The 18,939-nt window shown below is 40.2% G+C and overlaps 1 protein-coding gene across 1 annotated transcript; it reads right to left on the minus strand.

The window, feature by feature from the left end:
- Nucleotides 1–6,846: 6,846 nt before the first annotated feature.
- LOC139662017 (histone H4 transcription factor) lies at nucleotides 6,847–13,408 on the minus strand. Its single transcript, XM_071540612.1, has 10 exons — nucleotides 13,287–13,408; nucleotides 12,562–12,768; nucleotides 12,127–12,353; nucleotides 11,847–11,958; nucleotides 11,549–11,701; nucleotides 11,362–11,436; nucleotides 10,499–10,619; nucleotides 9,477–9,615; nucleotides 8,242–8,366; nucleotides 6,847–8,109 (listed from the first exon to the last, which is right to left on the minus strand). The coding sequence occupies exons 2-10, from the start codon at nucleotides 12,710–12,712 to the stop codon at nucleotides 7,677–7,679; spliced, it is 1,536 nt and encodes a 511-aa protein (XP_071396713.1). The 5' UTR covers nucleotides 12,713–12,768; nucleotides 13,287–13,408; the 3' UTR covers nucleotides 6,847–7,676.
- Between the last annotated feature and the right edge of the window lie 5,531 nt (nucleotides 13,409–18,939).

Raw genomic sequence — 18,939 nt, forward strand, 5'->3', positions numbered from 1 at the left:
GGCTCCACAATCTCCTCTTTCTTTCTGGTTTTCTAAAAGAGCTGCCATCACATTTGGCTAATTTTGATGATGTCATCAAGAGAGTTTTGGGTGAAGGAAAATCCAACCCAAGTTCTTAACTTTCACAAATCAAAACTGGAATTGTTCAAGTATGTTTCATCCATGATCAACCTGTATGCTGACAAATCTATAAGAATTATAGCATTAATTGACAGCATAAATTAACAATTTAATGAACTGTTTGTTATCATATTAGTTCTCATTAACTTCGCAGTGTCTATTTTCATTATTTGACTTGAGTGTAATCTAAGAACCAGATAAAACTGGAATGTATCGATGAAACAATCTGATGTGCCCCAAAAAATCAGCCACTAATGCCACTATTAGTATGGTAGAGTAACAATAATGTTTGCATTACCCAAACAAGGCATTCTTATTCCTATATAAATACAATAATCCTTTATTAGACTGTACAGGGATGAGGGGTCTGGTTGAACTGTCAAGCAGAATCTGAGTGAGTTTTGGTGGGTAGAGCATCCCCATTGGGACCACCCATGCAAAAAATGTATGCACTCATGGTACTAGAAGGTGTTTCAGAGAACAAATAATATGTTAATAGGGACTTGAGGAGTTTTATTTTTTATTCTGTCTGGTCTGCGATTTCTATCCAGTTACTCTTATTTGTAAAACTATGTTGTCACATAAGCTCTCTTTCTCTAAACCAAATCAGAAGGGTTTAGGAGGCTAATGGGATTAGAGTAAGCCATTAGGAGTAGTTAATGGTCTTTCCTAGTGTTGGTAAGTAACATTGACTAAATGAGCAGGGGCCACAGACAGCTGACACTGGCTTACAGCAACAGGTGGTCCCATGTTGAATTGAAGTTACTCAGTTACTGCAGTATCTGGAGAGAGAAGGGACACTGAATTCACCCATCAACTGTATGGATCAATGCATTAAATGTGACTTGTCATATGTCATACAAACATAAATGTACATATGTAACCAGACCCACAGTATAGTGTCCAATACAAGGGAAACCGTCCTACAAGCCATCAGCAAGTGTTTATGTAGCCCGCGGTATACAGCAGCTCTCCCATATTTGATGGAGCAAAACGAACATATAAAAAGTAACACATTGTGATTTGTTTGTTTTTCTGTTTTTAATTGTTTGTGTCCTTTTATTACTCTATAAAGGTTTTTGTGACACATTTGTTAATACGCACTTTCTACAGAAATTATTATAACACACCTAGCCTGTGTGTGTGTGTGTGCGTGCGTGTGCGCGCATGTGTGTATGAGGAAGAATGAGAGTGGGAGGGAGAGAGAGAGGGACAGAGACAGAGAGAGAGAGAGAGAGAGAGAGAGATAAGGGAGGGGAAAGGGAGGACATCTAGGAAGCCTTTCTTTTCACTACACTGACTGACTCTGCATGCTGGAGGAGCTGGATCTTATTCACTGGATAAAAAGCCATGAAACATCAAGAGCTCAAGAGTTTTTTCACTTGTTTTCTTCACTTAGGTAAGTAACTTCATATACTGACAGAATAGAACAGATTTGTTTTTGGCTGAACCAGAGAATACTGCTAGTGAATGGTGAGATGCATGCTTATTATTACAAACAAACGACACACTAGAGCCGCCATGACATAACTTTTTTGTGGGTTTTTTTCAAATGCATATAAGGTGGTTCAGTGTTTGGACTTGATCATCCATAGAGCATAGATCATTAAAATAGCAAAACTTAAAACTTAATTTAACTCAGAAGCACAAATGTTTTTTGGTTTACAAACAAGAAGGATATCTGATATTTCATCTTCTGGGCACTTTGTTAAATATATAATGATTTATCAAGTTGATATCAGGGCAGTAGAATTGTCTCTGTTCTACTGTTAAATGTCATTATAATCTGGAAGGTAAATGGGATTATTCTATAAACTTTTAACAGCTGACAGATAATGTATAGGTCTGTTAAGGAAGCATGAAAAAAAAGATGTCAAGACTTTACAGAAGGTTTTTAAAGACATGGCATGAATCATATAGTATGTATGTTTAGAGACGAGTATCGGCGGCCCGTGTGCACTTACATGACACAGCTAGATGTTTCTCATACCTCATTCACTCTACTTTGTGCCCAGCCAAAGCTCCTAACAAACAGCTCCTTTATGAGATTAAGAGATTTCTCCGGCACGCTGACATGGACGAAATTTAGAGAACAGAGGGTGTTTAACCTCCAGCTAATCTCGTCTTTATGAGAAAGGAGGGATCAGGCGATTGGATTGCAGCAGCCTAGAGGGGTTAAAGGGGCATCGACACAAACATGCCAGCAGGATGGTGGAGATACTCAAAGCAGAATGGAAATTACCTGGATGGCATCAGGTTGGCATTATCAAAAACAATCTGCCTGCCTCCAAGTCAACCAGTTTTGAACAACAGCATCAAAAGAATAAGAAGAAAGGTTGAATTTGGAGCAAATTACTTGTTCTTCTACTGGTCTGTTTAGATCTGAGGAGTAATCTGCTGAGTTAATGAGTTCCTTAATCCAGTAATTGATACCCACTAATTAATTGAAAATCCTATTATACTATTTATAGACACTTTCGGGGAAAAAAGTGTGCTTATAGATGTGGTTCCCTAAAGTGCTAAACAGTAACCCTAAACAAACCCTCTCAGGAAAAGATGGTATTTCACAGAGGAACCAACTGTCTTCTTTCATTTATATGCAGGGAGGGAGGCAAGAGATCCGAACAATTACAACATTAAGAGTCACATAAAGCTGTACAGAATCAAAGAAAGATACATTAGAAAAAGAAAGATTTAAGATCCACTGGGTCTTTTGACTTTGATTTATGTGTACAGAAAGATTTCTTAAAATACACAACGTATTCATAATGTGTCACAGTAATGAATTCTTCTAGTCTATTCTGTTTCTAGCTCATGTTCACAGTGTGTGCAACAGATGTAATGCATATCACATTGTTCAGTGTTCACTAGCAGCATTACTAATCATGTGTCCTTGGAACGGATGGATCCCAAATTAATTAAATGGATTGGCACTGGCACACAGAACGTCTTCAATTGGATTACATAATGTAATCTAACAAGATATAGTCATTTTTAGATGCCATATTCACGTCAACATCTCTGACGAATCTCCCATATATTATTCGATTTAATTAATTATTATTAATACTTAATAAAAAAAAAAATTAAAAAAAAGAAAAGAAAGAAAAGATATGGAAGAAAATGTTAGGAAGTAGGAAAAGGGGTAAACAAGAAACAACCCCATTTTACTGATTTTATGGGGGGTTATGAAGTAAATTGCTGGAAATTATTATATGCATATTTCTGTGAATATTCACAGAAATAGTTTGATATTGTTTCTGTTTGTTCCTTGACTGAAGGCTGATCAATAATCAGGTGACAGAAGACTTGGTATCAAGAGGAAAGCTCCATCTTGCCAGTGAACTGGACCACACCACTTTGATCCAGTATGTTTGCAGCTTCCGCAGCTCTTCAGCCAGCCTCACTGATCCCAGGGTCAAACCCATTGATGCCAGTCCCCCAAGTTCCAAAAAGGACTTCCCAGTCAGGTATATACACACCTACATGCTCAGTTTCTGACATTATGAAACCTCAACATGTTTTTATTACAACATACTAATACTACATCCTATTGTTCTGTTAGAGTTGCAATATTTGACAGTAAAATGAAGTGAGCTTTATTCTTCCTAAATGAATACTTAGTAAATACAGTATATGTTGTGTGTCTCTGTGATCTTACCCTCTAGAGTACAACATCCTGCATCCTCAGGAACTGCCAGCACACTTGCTTGCCTCTCAGCAGTCCAGTTCCTGCGTTCACACCCAGGTCCATCAGGTCCATCAGCACCAACACACGCATCAGCACACTCACCAGCACTCCTTCACTCCCATGCTTCACCATTCCTCTGCCATCTTACCTGCTCCATCTATAATGGGGACCCAGGACAGTCATGTAAGGAGATGCGCTGTTGTATTGTGTCTTTTCATTGCTTGACCGATTCCCAACTAAAGTAGTTCCTCTCTACAGACACAACATAAGCCACCATTTATCTCACCTTAGTCATATCACTATTTCTAGAAATGTCCACCCTTTCTATCTTTTTTGCCACTCATCCATTAAGCATAATTTCAAAATTCATTTCCTTTCACCTCACTCTACACCTCATCCAGCCCCTATCCAGAGGGACACCAAAGCTGCCCTCATTCATCCCCTTCACAGCCTTCCACAACACCTCGCAGGGAGCTTTCCGGCCAAAGGTGTGTCCATGATGCATCAAACAAAAACGGACATGTCAATACACTTGTAGCATATACAATCAGATTGACAGGCAAGAAAAATATTTTCTTGCCTGTTGCCTGTTATAGTTCAAAGGTCAGTCAGACTGTGAGAGGAAAAAATTGTTTACTTTAGTGAATCAGCTCTTTTACTTTTTGGTGCAATCTTTTGACATTGTTTCTTCTTCTCAGAAACGAGGGAGGTGGGGTGCAAAGCATGTCTGCATTGCATGGCAGATCTATTACCATAAACAAGTTCAGGTAACCATTAAATGGATCAAACTTCTTGTCACATAACCTAAAGTGCATTCAGAAAGTATTCAACCTTGACTTTTTCCACATTTTGTGGTGTTACAGTCTGAATTCAGAATGGATTGAATTAGGACTTTTGTCTCTATACACAATAAGACAAAATGTCAAAATGGAGTTTTTACAAATTAATTAAAAATGAAAAGCTTAAATGTTCTGAGTCAATACATATTAAGCAGCTTTGCAGTGACACTCACATTGAGTCCACCTCTGGCCAATTCAACTGATTGAACATGTCTATGTAAGGTCTCACAGATTATAGTCCATGTCAAAGCAGAAACCACAAAAATCTCAATTTAATCCATTTTGAATTCTGCAATACCATAAAATGCAGAACAAGAGGTTTGAATACCCTGTAGTTACCTATTGGAAGGATTTGATGGCATCATGTAGTTAAGACGTACTGTACTTGTGGGCTGCATAGTTTTGTACCTGGCTCCAAAAATATGTCATGCTTTCCCTTCTCTCTTTGATGCATCCCTAAACAGAAAATGCAGATGAAAGCTAACAAAGAACTGGCACTTGAGTTTCCATCTGCCACCGATCCAACCGACTCAACGCTACAACAGAAGGAAGTCCAACCCTCCTGCATCAGTCCCAATCTAGGTGAGTTCAAGGACAACAATGTAATAAAATACCTTTAGCCACAGTATTAGAAGACAGTAAAGTTAATCAAGCTGATCTGCTTCTTACTTTTTAGAATCTCCATGTGGACAGTCTCCATACGGAAATGTAGAAATAAACATCACAGACATGAAAGGAGGAGCGAAAACAGCAGAAGAAATAAGCCACTCCAACAAAGGTGATTCCCCTGACCAGCATTACTCATCATCACCAGCGCCTAACCATAGCCATTCAGCAAAGAGGGAGAAACCTGACTGGGAGGAGTGGGGACAGAGGCTGAACCCACCATGGGACAGAAGGGAATCGAAAATGGATGAAACAGAGAAGCACCGAGGCCACCGGTTGGATGCTTCTCTCAAGGCTTTACCTCTTACGGATAAGTCATTGCATCAGACTCCTGAACTTGACAGCAGACACAACGGCAGCCGCAGCTGGGAGTCAGGTGACAGAAAAAGACAGCTTGAATGTAGGAGCTTCGTAAAAGTCAAGAGGGTGAAGCAAGAAGCGGGGGAAGATGACCAGCACGATTCCTCCAAGAGTCCGCCACCTCGTCAAGCGTTAAGCAAGCCATCTCCATCCAATAAGACTCACACTTCGTTTTCAGATCCATCCTCGAACATCACACCAGTGTGGCATATTACCACAGGGGATGGTATACCTGCTCTGTACTCCATTGGCAGTAGATGTAATGTGGCCAGGACATACAACGCCACTCCTGCGGGGCTCATCTCCTACCCAGGAGCTGACAAGTATCCTAACCTAGTTCCTTCACGTGAGGCATTGTGGGATGTAAGTAAGAGCATGGACCTCCCCTCTAGCCAAGACCTTCTTATAAGAGGATACTTCCTAAATAGCTCCGAAGCGATCAGGATGCCTGAGGCAGCATGGTGGTACAAAGACAGAGAGTCTTTTCACGGCCTCTCGACGCAGCATCTTCACTTGCCTCTTGCTTTGAGGCAGCAGCAAGACGCCTGCCTCGGAGGGAGAGAGTTTCTGCACTCACTTAATGAGAACTACTATCCTAACTCTGGCCGACCTCATCCCTGCCATTCTGCTACCATGGGTCACCTCCATCAGGCTGGCTTTCTGACCACGGTCTACCCGGGGCCCAATGTCTCCACAGTCAGCCTTACACAAGAGAGAGTGGCTACTTCCACAAGATTCGCCCGTTTGTGTTGATGAGCACACTGGTCACTCTTGTATGTCCTTGCCGACATCCCCCTTCAATACTTCAATAAAACTCATAGCTTTAAAAGGAGCTCCACACTCTGTCAGGCTCCTAAATCAAGAAATCCAATGAACTGAAAGTGAGAAACTGTTTTGCTAAAATGTCCCAAGACTTATTCAGAGCAACATTTCTCTCTAGAACATTTGCTTCCCTGTTTGATTGAAGCATGATGGTCCTGAACTTTGACAGTGTTGATTCCTTGAGTGGATAGGTAGTTTTACAATGTAATGATTCCCTTGTTAAATTGGTTACGTGCCCAGATATATTAAGATGCATGACAAAACGGTGTGTTTAACAAAAACATTTAATGTCATAACCAAACTAATATGGCACGGACACGTAAAAAAATCCATGGAATGGGAGTTGGTCAGGTGGTATTAATGTTCATGTTTGAAAAATAAAAATGCTTTGAAAATACAAAAGTTTCTACATCTATGCAAACCTAAAATCTGAATGCTGCAGTTACTTACAATAACATATTCTGTGGTTATGGCAATCTAAATATTAAACCAAGAACAGCTTTTTCTGAGGAGCAAAAATTGTATATCTTCTACTACTGTACATGGACTGACATTTGCATTGAAAACCTGAAATTATTTCAATACTGCTTGGTAAATTGAGTTATATTTCAAGGCTACAATAAAAAACAATGCCATTTGACATTCTCTGTAGGGCATCATCATGGTAATTCACAGAAAATTAAGATCACAAAGCGGGAATTGTAAGAAAGAATATTTCACAGACGTGCTCTATTAGTGCCATTTCAATCATCACATTTACGGTTAGCTTTGTCGACTACCTGATAGAAACACTGTAATCTGTATTTATTAGGCGATCTCAAGTAAACATCAGCCATCATAAAGCTCAGCTGCCGCACTAGAGTTACTGAGAGCCGCTATAGTGCAATTGTGGTCTCCAAAAACAGCTATAGAGAGAACAGTTTAACTAATAATGGCTGTACAAATTGAGTGGAATATTTTCAACTGGACATAGCATCACTCTAAAAACAATGGAAACCATGAAGGTAACAGTGGCATTGACATACAGTTCCAAAGTAATCTCAACTCCACTGCAAAATACAATAAAGGAGAGGCACCAAATTTCTTCTCCTGTAATTGCATGATGGCTAGGAGGGAGCTGACAAAGGACATTTGGGATCTAACCCATGAGGATGCATGGTATAGTGCAGGTGGAGGATTCACACCACGTCCATGCCGAGGCCCCTAGCGACCTCAGTCAGCGCCTGGACTGCTCCAGATGTCCCACTCGAGCCACAATCCTCCAGAGGTAAACCTCCAGGCTCATCCTCAATGTGAGGGATGCTGCTCATGACACAGTAGACGGGAGAGTCACTGCCCCTGGGGCTGGGCTGGGATGAAAGGTCCTCACCCCCAGATAGCTCTGAGGAGGAGGAGAAGGACGAGCAGGAAGAGGGGGAGGAGGAGCCTGCGGGGGAGCTGCGGCCGCTCTCGGGTCTGGCAGCAGCCCTCTTGGTCCGGCTACTGGTGCTAGGACCCCCCGCAGGCTCCTCCTCCCCCTCTTCCTGCTCGTCCTTCTCCTCCTCCTCAGAGCTATCTGGGAGCCCGTGATCTCCGTTTAATTTTAGGTAGCCATCTTCATCCTCTTTGTATCTATGGAGGAAATGTATCAAAACAAACATTTTATTATACTTGCATCACATCAACTCTTGACAGCTGATGCTTGAAAAGAAAAGTGGATCTAAGAAAAGGTTATTTCAGCGGTAGTTGCCTGTGATGTTATACCTGAAGCGGGAGTGTCCAGAGGGCCATTTTAGCTGGTGCTTCTTGCGCAGGTGAAGAGTGAGAGTATAACACCAGGAGAAGGTCCTATCACAGATATGGCATTTGTATTTGGAGATCATGCCACCCTGTTGGTGAAAATCATGCAAAAATGTAAGTAACAGAACATCATCGTAATCGTCACCAAGACCAAAGTAATAATTACAGTAGGCTATACAATCTTAATAGGCTTTATACAACAGTTAGTTCCGGTTGAGTAATTTAATTGGACAAGAGGCATTCCATGAGTGCTGACTTTTTACTATATGTATCACTCCACTTCACAGGTGTTCTAATATAACCTTGACTAGGCTGCGTTCACACATAGCGTTTTTTGGTGTGGTAAAAGCGCTGCCTGGAGCGCTTCTTGTGAGGAGAAATAAAAAAGCGGATCACGACAACATCATCTGACGTTAGCTGAGTAGCTGGCTAGTTAACCAGCTGGTTAGCACTTCTAGCAGACAATACAGTGTTGTGCAACAAACAAATGCTATTCCCAATACACGTCTACACAAAACTCTAAATTAATTCGCACCTAGTAGCGACAGCGCAAATACTGATACATTTGACCTTAATTATGAAAGGTCGGCAGGAGGACGACGATGGGGAAGAAAGTAAGCTGAATTTGTCTGAGCAAACCTCAAAGTACCTAGCTAGCCCGCAGTCGGGAAACAGTTTACCTGTTGCTTGGCAACACTTGGTAGTGAAATCCTGAGGGAACCGTTTTTGTTGGTGGAGACGAATAAAAGACAAACATCATCTGTTGTCTCAAATTACCATTACTTAATGAATAGTTTTGTTTATACATGTATTGTATAAAAGCAGTATCACATCGAGGTCATGCTGTTGTACTGTATATCAGCCTGGCTGTGATTATCTTCGGCTGACCAAATCACAGCCGTGCTGATATACAGTACAACAGCAAGACCTCAAGTGTGATATTGCTTTCTAAATATGTAAACTCTATGTAAACTCCAAGGAGCCAGACATAGTAATACTGGAATTACATTACACTACGTCATTTAGCAGATGCTTTTGTCCAAAGTGACTTACAATAAGTGCATGTTGTCAACAGTAGTGAAACCAGTTGTGCATCACAGTCTTCATCAGCGAAGCCTTTTAATAGGAATAAGTAGCATTCTTGTATTAGTAGTGTTTTAGTAGTGCTTGGTGTTTGGTGAAACTTGAGGCTGACAAACCTCATGTACTCTCTTGTAATGTTGGTTCATGGTGTGGGCCATGCGAGAGGAATAATCACAGCCCTCCACTGTGCAGTGGTAGGCAGCCCCCTCATTGTGGGTCTCCATGTGCTTCCGTAGGTCGTGCTGGTTCTTAAAGCTGTAGAAGTTCACAGATACGCAGAGCAAAGTGCAAGAAACATTATTTCATGAAGCTGAAATTATTTGAATTCAATCACTGCAGTACAAAAGTAAATGAGAAATTATTAAAATTTAAAAGTTCTTAAATGCAAATATGTACAAAGTTTTTATACAATTTTCTATAGGTTTAGATTGTATAGAAAAATACTGTCAAGATCATTAAAAGTACTCACTTGCAGTGTTTTCAACATATAGGTCCCCACAGCTTTCTCACAGTGATATGAGTTAATAGCCCAGACTGTTGTTATATGGGTTGTTTTTTCATATTGAGCATTAAAGCATAGTCATGGGCTTCCAGTGTATCAGAAAAATTGAAAATATACCAGAGACCCTTCAGAATTCATGAAAACTACTATAAGAAATTACCATACTAAATTAATAAATACTTTTTTTCTGAAAGGTTGCTCCATTGAGACATAATCCAACATATCAGGAGGAAGAAAAGGAAACTCCCCCTCAAAGGTCGTATTTTGGCACAATGAAGCAACTTTTTAGCAAAAAGAGACTCCACTTGAGTTTACCATGGCACTCTCATTATGTACTTTTTTATGGATTTTTGACATTTCTAAGATAAATTGTCAGCCATAATTGAAGCTTATTGCAGTGTTCTCTGATGCTCTCAGCTCCAAAACTGGTAAATACAGGCTGCGGCAGACTCACACAGATTTGGAGGTAGTAAGGATTCAGTATTTTGCTTGAGGAAACTTCAGTAGGGCAAATGCTTGTCACTACAGGGGCTTGAACACAGGTCTTCCAACTGAAAGACATTTCCCTACTCACTATGCCACCCTGCTGCCCCAGGTACAGTTGCAAATTATATTTAATCAGCTTTGGTGGTCTACCTGCTCTCACAGAAGTCACATGGGAAGGGCCGCTCGTCACAGTGACGGAACTTGATGTGGATCTTCAGAGTTGCCAAAGTGGTGCAAGTCATGTCACACAAGGGACACTTGATATGATTCACTGGAAGTGAATGAAAAGATAACACATGTGATATACTCTATGAAAGACATAATACATAAGATGCACCGATCATAATCAGCCAATAGACGTTCTAAATAGGTCATCGGTGATCACCCATGCACCTTTTCAACTGCCCGATCACATTATAGGCTTCAGTCATTATTTATTCTAATGTGCCATTTGATAGTAACTGAATACAGTCTTTTTATTTTTGTAATAGATAACACGCCCATCTGTCCTTTAAGTGGCCTGATTGATGTCTTAATTCGCTATTTTCAACTGTTAATATAAACATTGACAGCTCACATATATTCATTTCTGACATTGTGTTCATAGCCTATGTGAGGATATGATTTTGCTGAACAGTTTAAGGTTTTGACCTGCAGCCACAGCCTATGCTGCCTTAATGGAAAAATGTTTTTCATGTGCAAGAGGAGAGTAAGCACCTCAGGCAATATTTACAAATGGTTAGGCCTGCAATGTCATGCAGTCATAGGAACAGTTTGTTAAACACAGTGATGTATTGAAAATTTGCTGTTTATGCTTGCTGTGCACTTAAATATTATGTAATGTAGGTACAAAGTCCAGGTAAAATGCTAAATTTCAATTGGTGATCAGAAATCAGCTGGTCACACTGTTACAAAATCAGTAATTGGAATCATCCCCAAAAAACCTGACCAGTGCATCCATAAGAACTACAATATGTTAACAATTTAAAGTTAGAGTTGTAGAAAATCATTACCATGCTGTCGCACGTGATCCCTCAAAAGCCTCTGATTGGCAAAACCTTTGCCACAATGCTCACATACCAGGGACACTGTTGGAATGGGATAAGTATATGAATACAAACCGGAATCAACATTATTCAATACATTTAACACAACTGAGTCCTAGAAAAGCTATGCCAACCCAAGCAACCTTGTTCTCACCCTGTGGCTCGGCCTGCCTGTGGAGGTGGTCAAAAAACTTTGTGTTGCTGGAGAACATGCAGCCGCACGTAGGACAAGCTACAACTCTCTCCTGAGTGTGGCTCCGCAGGTGTTCTCTCAAACGGTACTTGATCTTGAAGAAGGCGTCACACCCTACAATGGAGACATCAAGAGAACAGCAGAACTAAAAGTCAGTCAACCTTAGACCACACTATGCCAAAGCGGGTGAAGCAGGACATACCAGTACGGTCTCTCATCTCCCATGGTCATTTAAAAACCTCTTCCTGCTCAGTCATACCTCTCCAATGGCAGAAGAGAGCCTGCTGCTGGTGTGAGAGAGGCTGCTGCTCGGTGCACTGAACATGATTGTCCACATGTCGGTAAAACCACTCTGGATTGTTAAAGGTACTCTGTACAAAGACAAAAAACGTAAACAATATTCCATAATAGGTAGGGAGATGCTAATAGCAATCATTTGACCAGCAATGAAGTCTGTTCCATTATTAGTAAGTGTGTGTCATATAATATATGAGACTATTACAGCACTTCACTTGAATTAGGTTTGAGAGTATACATACATCGCAGTGCTCCCACTGGCAAACAAGTCCCTCTGATCCTTCAGAAACCAAGTAGTTGCTGTGCGGGTCCTGGTTGCAGCTGGGGAGGTTTGGGTGGGACTTGAGCAGCTGTGTCCCGATGAACTTGAGCTTGCCATGGTAGTTGTGGAAGTGGGCATGGACCTCCAGCTCCATGGGGCTGCCCATGGCCAGAAATTCACATCCCTCCCAGAGACAGGCATAGTCATCTAAACGAGGAGGAACAAAAAATACTTACTGTGATGAAGAGAGGAGGGCTATTAGAGGTACTAGGAGTCAAGATACTTGGTTGACTCCTTGTGTTTTTTCAGCTAATGGGCAAAGCTGTCTGAGAGCTTGGGCGAACTGACATTTAGACATGCTCCCAAGAGAAGTGACATGGCATGTACATGGCATACAGGCATCCTCCTCACCCACCAAGTTCCTCCATGGCATCTCTGTCTCCCAAGTGGTCCTTTAGGTGCAGTGACATATGATCACTCAGCTCCTCCATGGAGCTGCCCTTGAAGTTGCATGATGCCCACTCACACAGCACCACCAAGTCATCAAGGTTCCTCTTCTTTGCCATGACGGCAGAGACCGCGGTGCGGTTAGACGTTACTGCTCACACCTCAGCCTCACCACCTAGGCATAAAACACCAGTTATTGCAAAAAAAACAACAACAACAACAAAGAAACAAAAAAAGGAAAACGTTCAACTTAGGTAGTTGGTTACCTACTCTGTCATCGAGTCATGTTCTCTGCAAGTTAGCTTGTTCAACACGCTAAGGTTAGCTAAAAACAGAGAGAATGTTTGTTGTCTTTGTTTCTCCAAACGGTTAACGTTAGCTGGCGTTAGTTAACACAAATAGTAACGTTAACGGCTGATAGTTTATAGCCTGAGATGTTTTGCTTGTTTTGTTTTTTCGTGAATACATGTAACCTATCTGTCCTGGTGTAATAATTCAATTTGTTTTTCGTATTAAACGAAGCTGTACATTTAAGCTAATAAGGTAATTTGTTAGCTACCGTTAAGTGACGAGGGTTCCTTACTGAAGCCAATGTTTGCCCAAAAGAGGTTATCTTTAGCTTGAGTTAATCTGTCAAAGGTTTGTTCCATTACCCTCACCTTCTCTCAAACTGAAGAATTCGTTTCAACTTACTTGGGAGGGGTTTGTACAGTAGGCATGGTAGACACTCGCGGTACACACATTTAAGTTAAAAATTGTCTCTTCTTACTGATAGCACTTTCTACTTAAGACAAGCTCCGTTCTCCTCCTCCTCCTCCTCTTCTTCTTCTTCTTCTTCTTCTTCTTCTTCTTCTTCTTCTTCTTCTTCTTCTTCTTCTTCTTCTTCTTCTTCTTCGTCTCCTCATTTTAGTTTTGAGGCGATTGACATCCAACTGAAAGATGTATTACCGCCATCTACTGGGCTGGAGTGTAGAGTAGAGACTTGGAGAATGTAGACTCTTGAACTCTTAGTAGATTCTATTTATCGATTCCCTCCCCTGTAACAGATTCTGCAAATTCCCTCTCATTCTGAGCCTACTGTTTACAATGCAATAACACATGCTCTACTCTCTCCATAACTTGACATTCATCACACCTCCCTGTATTATGTTTCCCTATCCTATATAATGTTGTGTTTAAACCACTGTGACCTATTTGTAACCTTGTATTTACAACTTCTTCCCTTCTATTTTGCCCTCTTGGTTTACTAGATCCAATCTTCCTGTTGTTGTACAGATGCCTTCCCTTCTTTTCTCTCTCCCAGCTCTGCTGCCATCTCTTGATCATTTCTATCCATATAAAAGCTTTAGCTTCTGATTTACTTAATGGGACCTCAATCTCCACCCTTTCTTGCTTCAGTGCCTGTTTAGCTATAACATCAGCACTCTCATCCCCCTCTACCCCCCAATGCACTGGAGCCCAAATTAACTTGATCTTAATCCCTAATTGAATTATTTGTCTCTGTTCTCTTTCCCTCCATCGTTGTGGGCCATAGGATCTAGTTTCTGTAATAGCAGGGAATGATCAGCTGAATCAAATGCTTAGAAAATATCTACAAAAGGAGCAGCACAATGTTGACTACTATCCAAAGCAGTCACAATACCAAAAAAGGAGGTCCAAGGCACTTAGTGGACTTGGTTCAGAGTCTTTATTAATATGGACTAAAACTTTACAATGGCTGGTGACCTACGCGTTGCGGCTTCAGAGGCCTTCATCAGGGTGAAAGTCACAAAACCATTTACAAGCAGTGAGGTAGTAGAGATGGGATTATGTTCAACCTTAAATTCACATTGGTGAATGCTTAAAACAGTGTGTGTAGGAAGGAAGGCGTTAAACTCTTTATTTACTAAGGACTCCAGAATTTAAAATTATTATTAAGATCACTAGAATCTCCCCCTTCGTACGATGGGAGTGTGCAAGCCACTTTCCACACTTTGGGAACTACTGAAATAATAGTTGTATTGAATATAGGTGCTCCATTATCAAAGAGACAGCGAGTCAAAGAAAAATGGATGTACACTATCCTCCCCAGTTGATTTCCTAGAGTCAATAGCAATAAGTGCATTAAAAATTTCAGATGATGTAAAAGGACGAAGGTTAAAGTGGGGTGTGCTCTCTCCATGAAAAGTAGTAATCAAATCACTTTAAAGAGAAGGCCCTTGTTTGTTTTTATTCCTGAGCAAAGAGATGGCAGGCAGCGATAAAATGTGCATCAAAGGCAGAGCCTGTCTCCTGTTGCCCAGTTATTGATAAGGTTTACATAAGCAAGAAGACAGGTAATGCCTTTACTTTTAGTGTAATTCAGTGTCTTCCAAACCTAGAAAATGGAGTTGCACAAGAGCTAGTGATGTAAGATTCTGATATGATGGTTTATTTATTTCTAAACCACCAATGAGAAGAGTTTCCTGAGCATCCTTCAGCATTACTTTAACTGAACTCAACAATAGACCATAGAGTGTTTTGACACTGGAAAAATATCCCTAAGTCTTACTCTGCAATTTTGGTGTCCTTTATACAATTTTTCATTTTTAAATATTGGAAAGATAACAACATGGTAAATAAAGTTTTTTCTTCTTTAAATGCAACATTGTGTCTTTTGTTATCATCAGGATGACGTTTTTTGTTTTTTTTAAATCAAATGGTTGTGCAATAGATCCTATCCACTAGAGGTCATAATTGGCTGATTATTAAGTGCTCATATGGTGATGCATGCCTGTCCAAGAAATACAATATCTTTATAAAGGTGCATGTCTGTTAATGTGAAGTGGAAACAACACAAGTGAAAAGAGTGACTAAACATTGTGCACTGATTTCAACAATGCTAATGTTTAAAATATTTATTTATGCTGCAGTGTACATTTCATTGTTTTATCCCAATGTGAATTTGTCTGTTCGCTCAGGTAGAGACATTTGAGAGGCGTCTTAAAGACTCATAGACTGGGACGCCCTAGTACAATAACATACATACAGTAGAGGCGAGGCAGTCAATCCTGCTCTACTGTTGACTGGCTGATCATTTACCAATACATTTTATATTATAGCTGTCCTATGTTTAGATGCTCCTAAGTTAAACTATAAACCCGAGGCCCTCTCTTGTTTGTGCTAATAAACCACACCAAAAGAGATAAGCCGTAATGACAGTAACTGTTTAAAACATGACAACAAAGGACACACAAATTATACTGTAGATTTAGCACTTAATGAAACATAAATCAGGCCTGTGTACCAAGTGTCAACTGCACTCTTTAAATACAGCATGGTAAGCTGTGTGGGTGAGAATGTAGCGAGCCAGACAAGTCTTTTAGAGAGGGACATTGCATTAGGTTTCTCCACTGCCATCTCTGATCCTGTATTCAATATTTCATGCTGCTCTGCAAACGTAAGGCCCCATAACAACTGAATTATTCATGCAGTTTTATGTCAGGATGACTGATTCACAGGCAAATGACCACCACCATGCAAAAGCCACTCAGTGAATAAGCTAAAAAACAATCAAATAATGTTCCCATCTTACAGTTGTCTTCTGGGTTGTTGTTTTTTTTTTTACTGTTTTTCCGGTCAGATGTGATTGTTATTTTGTTTCAAGGGATTATTTTGCATCTCTGAATGAATCTGCAGAATCTGAATCAGTGAAAGGAAAGAATAATACAGTATTGTCTGACAGACTCACATTGTATTGGACGGATCTGAAATCGCTTTTATTTTCTAGATTTTCTGCTCTCACATACTAGTGGCCAGTGTGAACGAACAGTACAACCAAACCATCTCCACTGAAGCATTTGTAACTATTTTGAACACGTTTGAGTGTTTTTTGTAGGATTTGAATACTAGGGGGTCTCAACCCCAAATGCATGAACGCACACACACATACAAGCACACACACACAGACACACACACGCATCAGTAGTTCGAGGCTGAGTGGCACGCTACCCCAGATTCAAGAAAACCCTCTAAATGTCTAAATGTTGGCTGAGTTTTGAGGAAAAAAAAAATGCTATACACCAGTGATGGGCTACTAGCGCCCTGCAGGCCACATCAAGCACCCACACTCTTAAAATCTGTTGAATCTATTTTTGTCTACTCTTGCATAAACCCTTACATTCTTGCAGGATTTACTGTGGCCTCTAGGAATGTTACAGGCAAACAATCCAAGTCTGAAAATGATTTCACAGACTTCTTTTCACTCTCGCTATTCCATTTTGCAGACAAAATTGTGACAAATCAGTTATCACCAAACTCAAGATGATTTGATAAACATTAACAAGGTCTTGTGATGGTCTAGATAAGATAACCAAGCATGCAAATACAATGCTTTACTGTAATTCAGTCAGAAATGAGCATTTACTGCTCACTTTGAAACAGATTCCATAAAGGTTTGAGTAGAAGCATCCGGAGGATATCATTTTTAAAGGTGTAATTTAAAAATAGGCACATGATATCCATGATTCACTCTTCTGTGTCATGATGTGTCATGTCATAACACAGGGGATGTTTAATTTTCAGATCTGGTTAATGCTTGCTACCACATTTATACATATTGTCCCAACAGGTAATTAATATCACATGATATTATTTACTATTATAATATTATTTATGAATTTATTATTATATTATTTGTTTTTGAGAAATTGGTATCAGAATCCTTTGAACATCCTTAGCATTTGTTAGGAATTCTACTACAAGGAGGGAATGACAATTTCTCCAAAACGTCTTTCTTGTCTTAAGAGGGGCTTGATTGGTGATTATAAGATTATATTCTAAAAATCATAAAAATCACTTCCCCTTTCATCACAGTAGTGGTGTACATTGTAGTATTGGTAAAACAGACAAGTGAAAGTTTAGGTTATCTGCTAAAAACAACCACATGAAGGTTGAGATTGTAGGTATCACTGTTGGGTTAAAGCATCATAAAGTAACAAGGTAAAGCACTTATACATTACATCTTAGGGTAACAACTAACTTTACACCTTACAGATGTGTTGTGTTATCTTCCATCTTTTACATGATCCTATGTAATCAGTTAGTGACTAAAGTGACTAAATTTCTTGACATTCATCAATTTCCTCCTTTGTTTTAACAAGTTAACTTATTCAAAGGCTATTGTTTTAAATACAAAGAGCAATTTATTTTGAATGCAGTGCATTTTTTGATATAAAGAATACCCAATAGCACCTGCAGCAGCTCCAATTACGCTCCAGCTTTTGGTTTTTAGTAATGCAAAAATAATGTAGTGAGTTAATGTTTATAGTGTATAGGGTTAGCTACTTTGTTCTGATAAAAAACGTAGTGTGGCAAGATACTTACAAAGGGAACATGACCTCAAAATCTGCATAACAGGGTCAGATACTGTGGAAAGACTGCAGGGTGAATTTACAAACCAAGAGAAATATATTTACACACACACACCAATGCCTAAAGCAAAGAATGCAATAAGTCACAACAGATGATTCTGTATCGTCATTTTAATCAGAGTTCATTCAGAGCAAGCTGAGAATACAAGCACAAAATCACAACATGTCTGCAGCAGTATAATGACATCATCATATTGTCATTTCACTCGGTCCGACCCACAGACAGTCCGAGCCACACAGCATAAGATGAGAGAGATACAGTATAGCACCAGGGTGTTGGCGTGCTTAGCAGCACTTCTAGTAGCTGGGCCAGTCTGGGTGCGAGCAGGCAGCAGGCTGCAGAGGTCAGACACCAAAGACTGTCCTTACACACACGCACACACACGCGCACACACACACACACTCACAGAAGCTTAGACACAGACAGGAAGCAGACCCAGGGTGGCTAGTACTAGACTGGGCCCTCACACACAGGGCCGCCGAGGGTAACATGGAGGAGGACTGTGTGTACAACCACAGAAAGGAAGGCTGAGATGCCGATAGTGAAAACACCTCATCTCACACTCACGATGAACAAACGTGATTTGAGTATTTTCAGACAGCAGCATTTAAAGAGCTGAACTTCAAGTCCTGGCTCATTCCTTGTCCTTTAACACCTGGAGTGATCAGCCCATTGAAAGTGAAGGTTATTGAGTAAATACAATAGGTTCTCCTATTTCAGGCCTATACGCATAATTATTTTCTTTTTTAGCACGACTACAGCATTACAGCTCAGTGAAGAAGATGGGGTACTATGCCACAAAATACTGTGTCATCATAAAAACTGCGTATGCCTATTAACTCAAAGGGGTGGAAAGCGGACATAGTCACTCCCAGTTCACAGATTGCTAGAAACGTGTTTGTGGGTAGAACCATATTGCTGGTGGGTTTATTTTATAGCCTTTACAGCCACTAGA

This window comes from Centroberyx affinis, unplaced genomic scaffold (assembly GCF_046629955.1).
Source record: "Centroberyx affinis isolate AG114_WGS23_722 - 3 ecotype Tasmania unplaced genomic scaffold, CSIRO-AGI_Caff_v1 ptg000211l_1, whole genome shotgun sequence".
Taxonomy (NCBI): Eukaryota; Metazoa; Chordata; class Actinopteri; order Beryciformes; family Berycidae; genus Centroberyx; species Centroberyx affinis.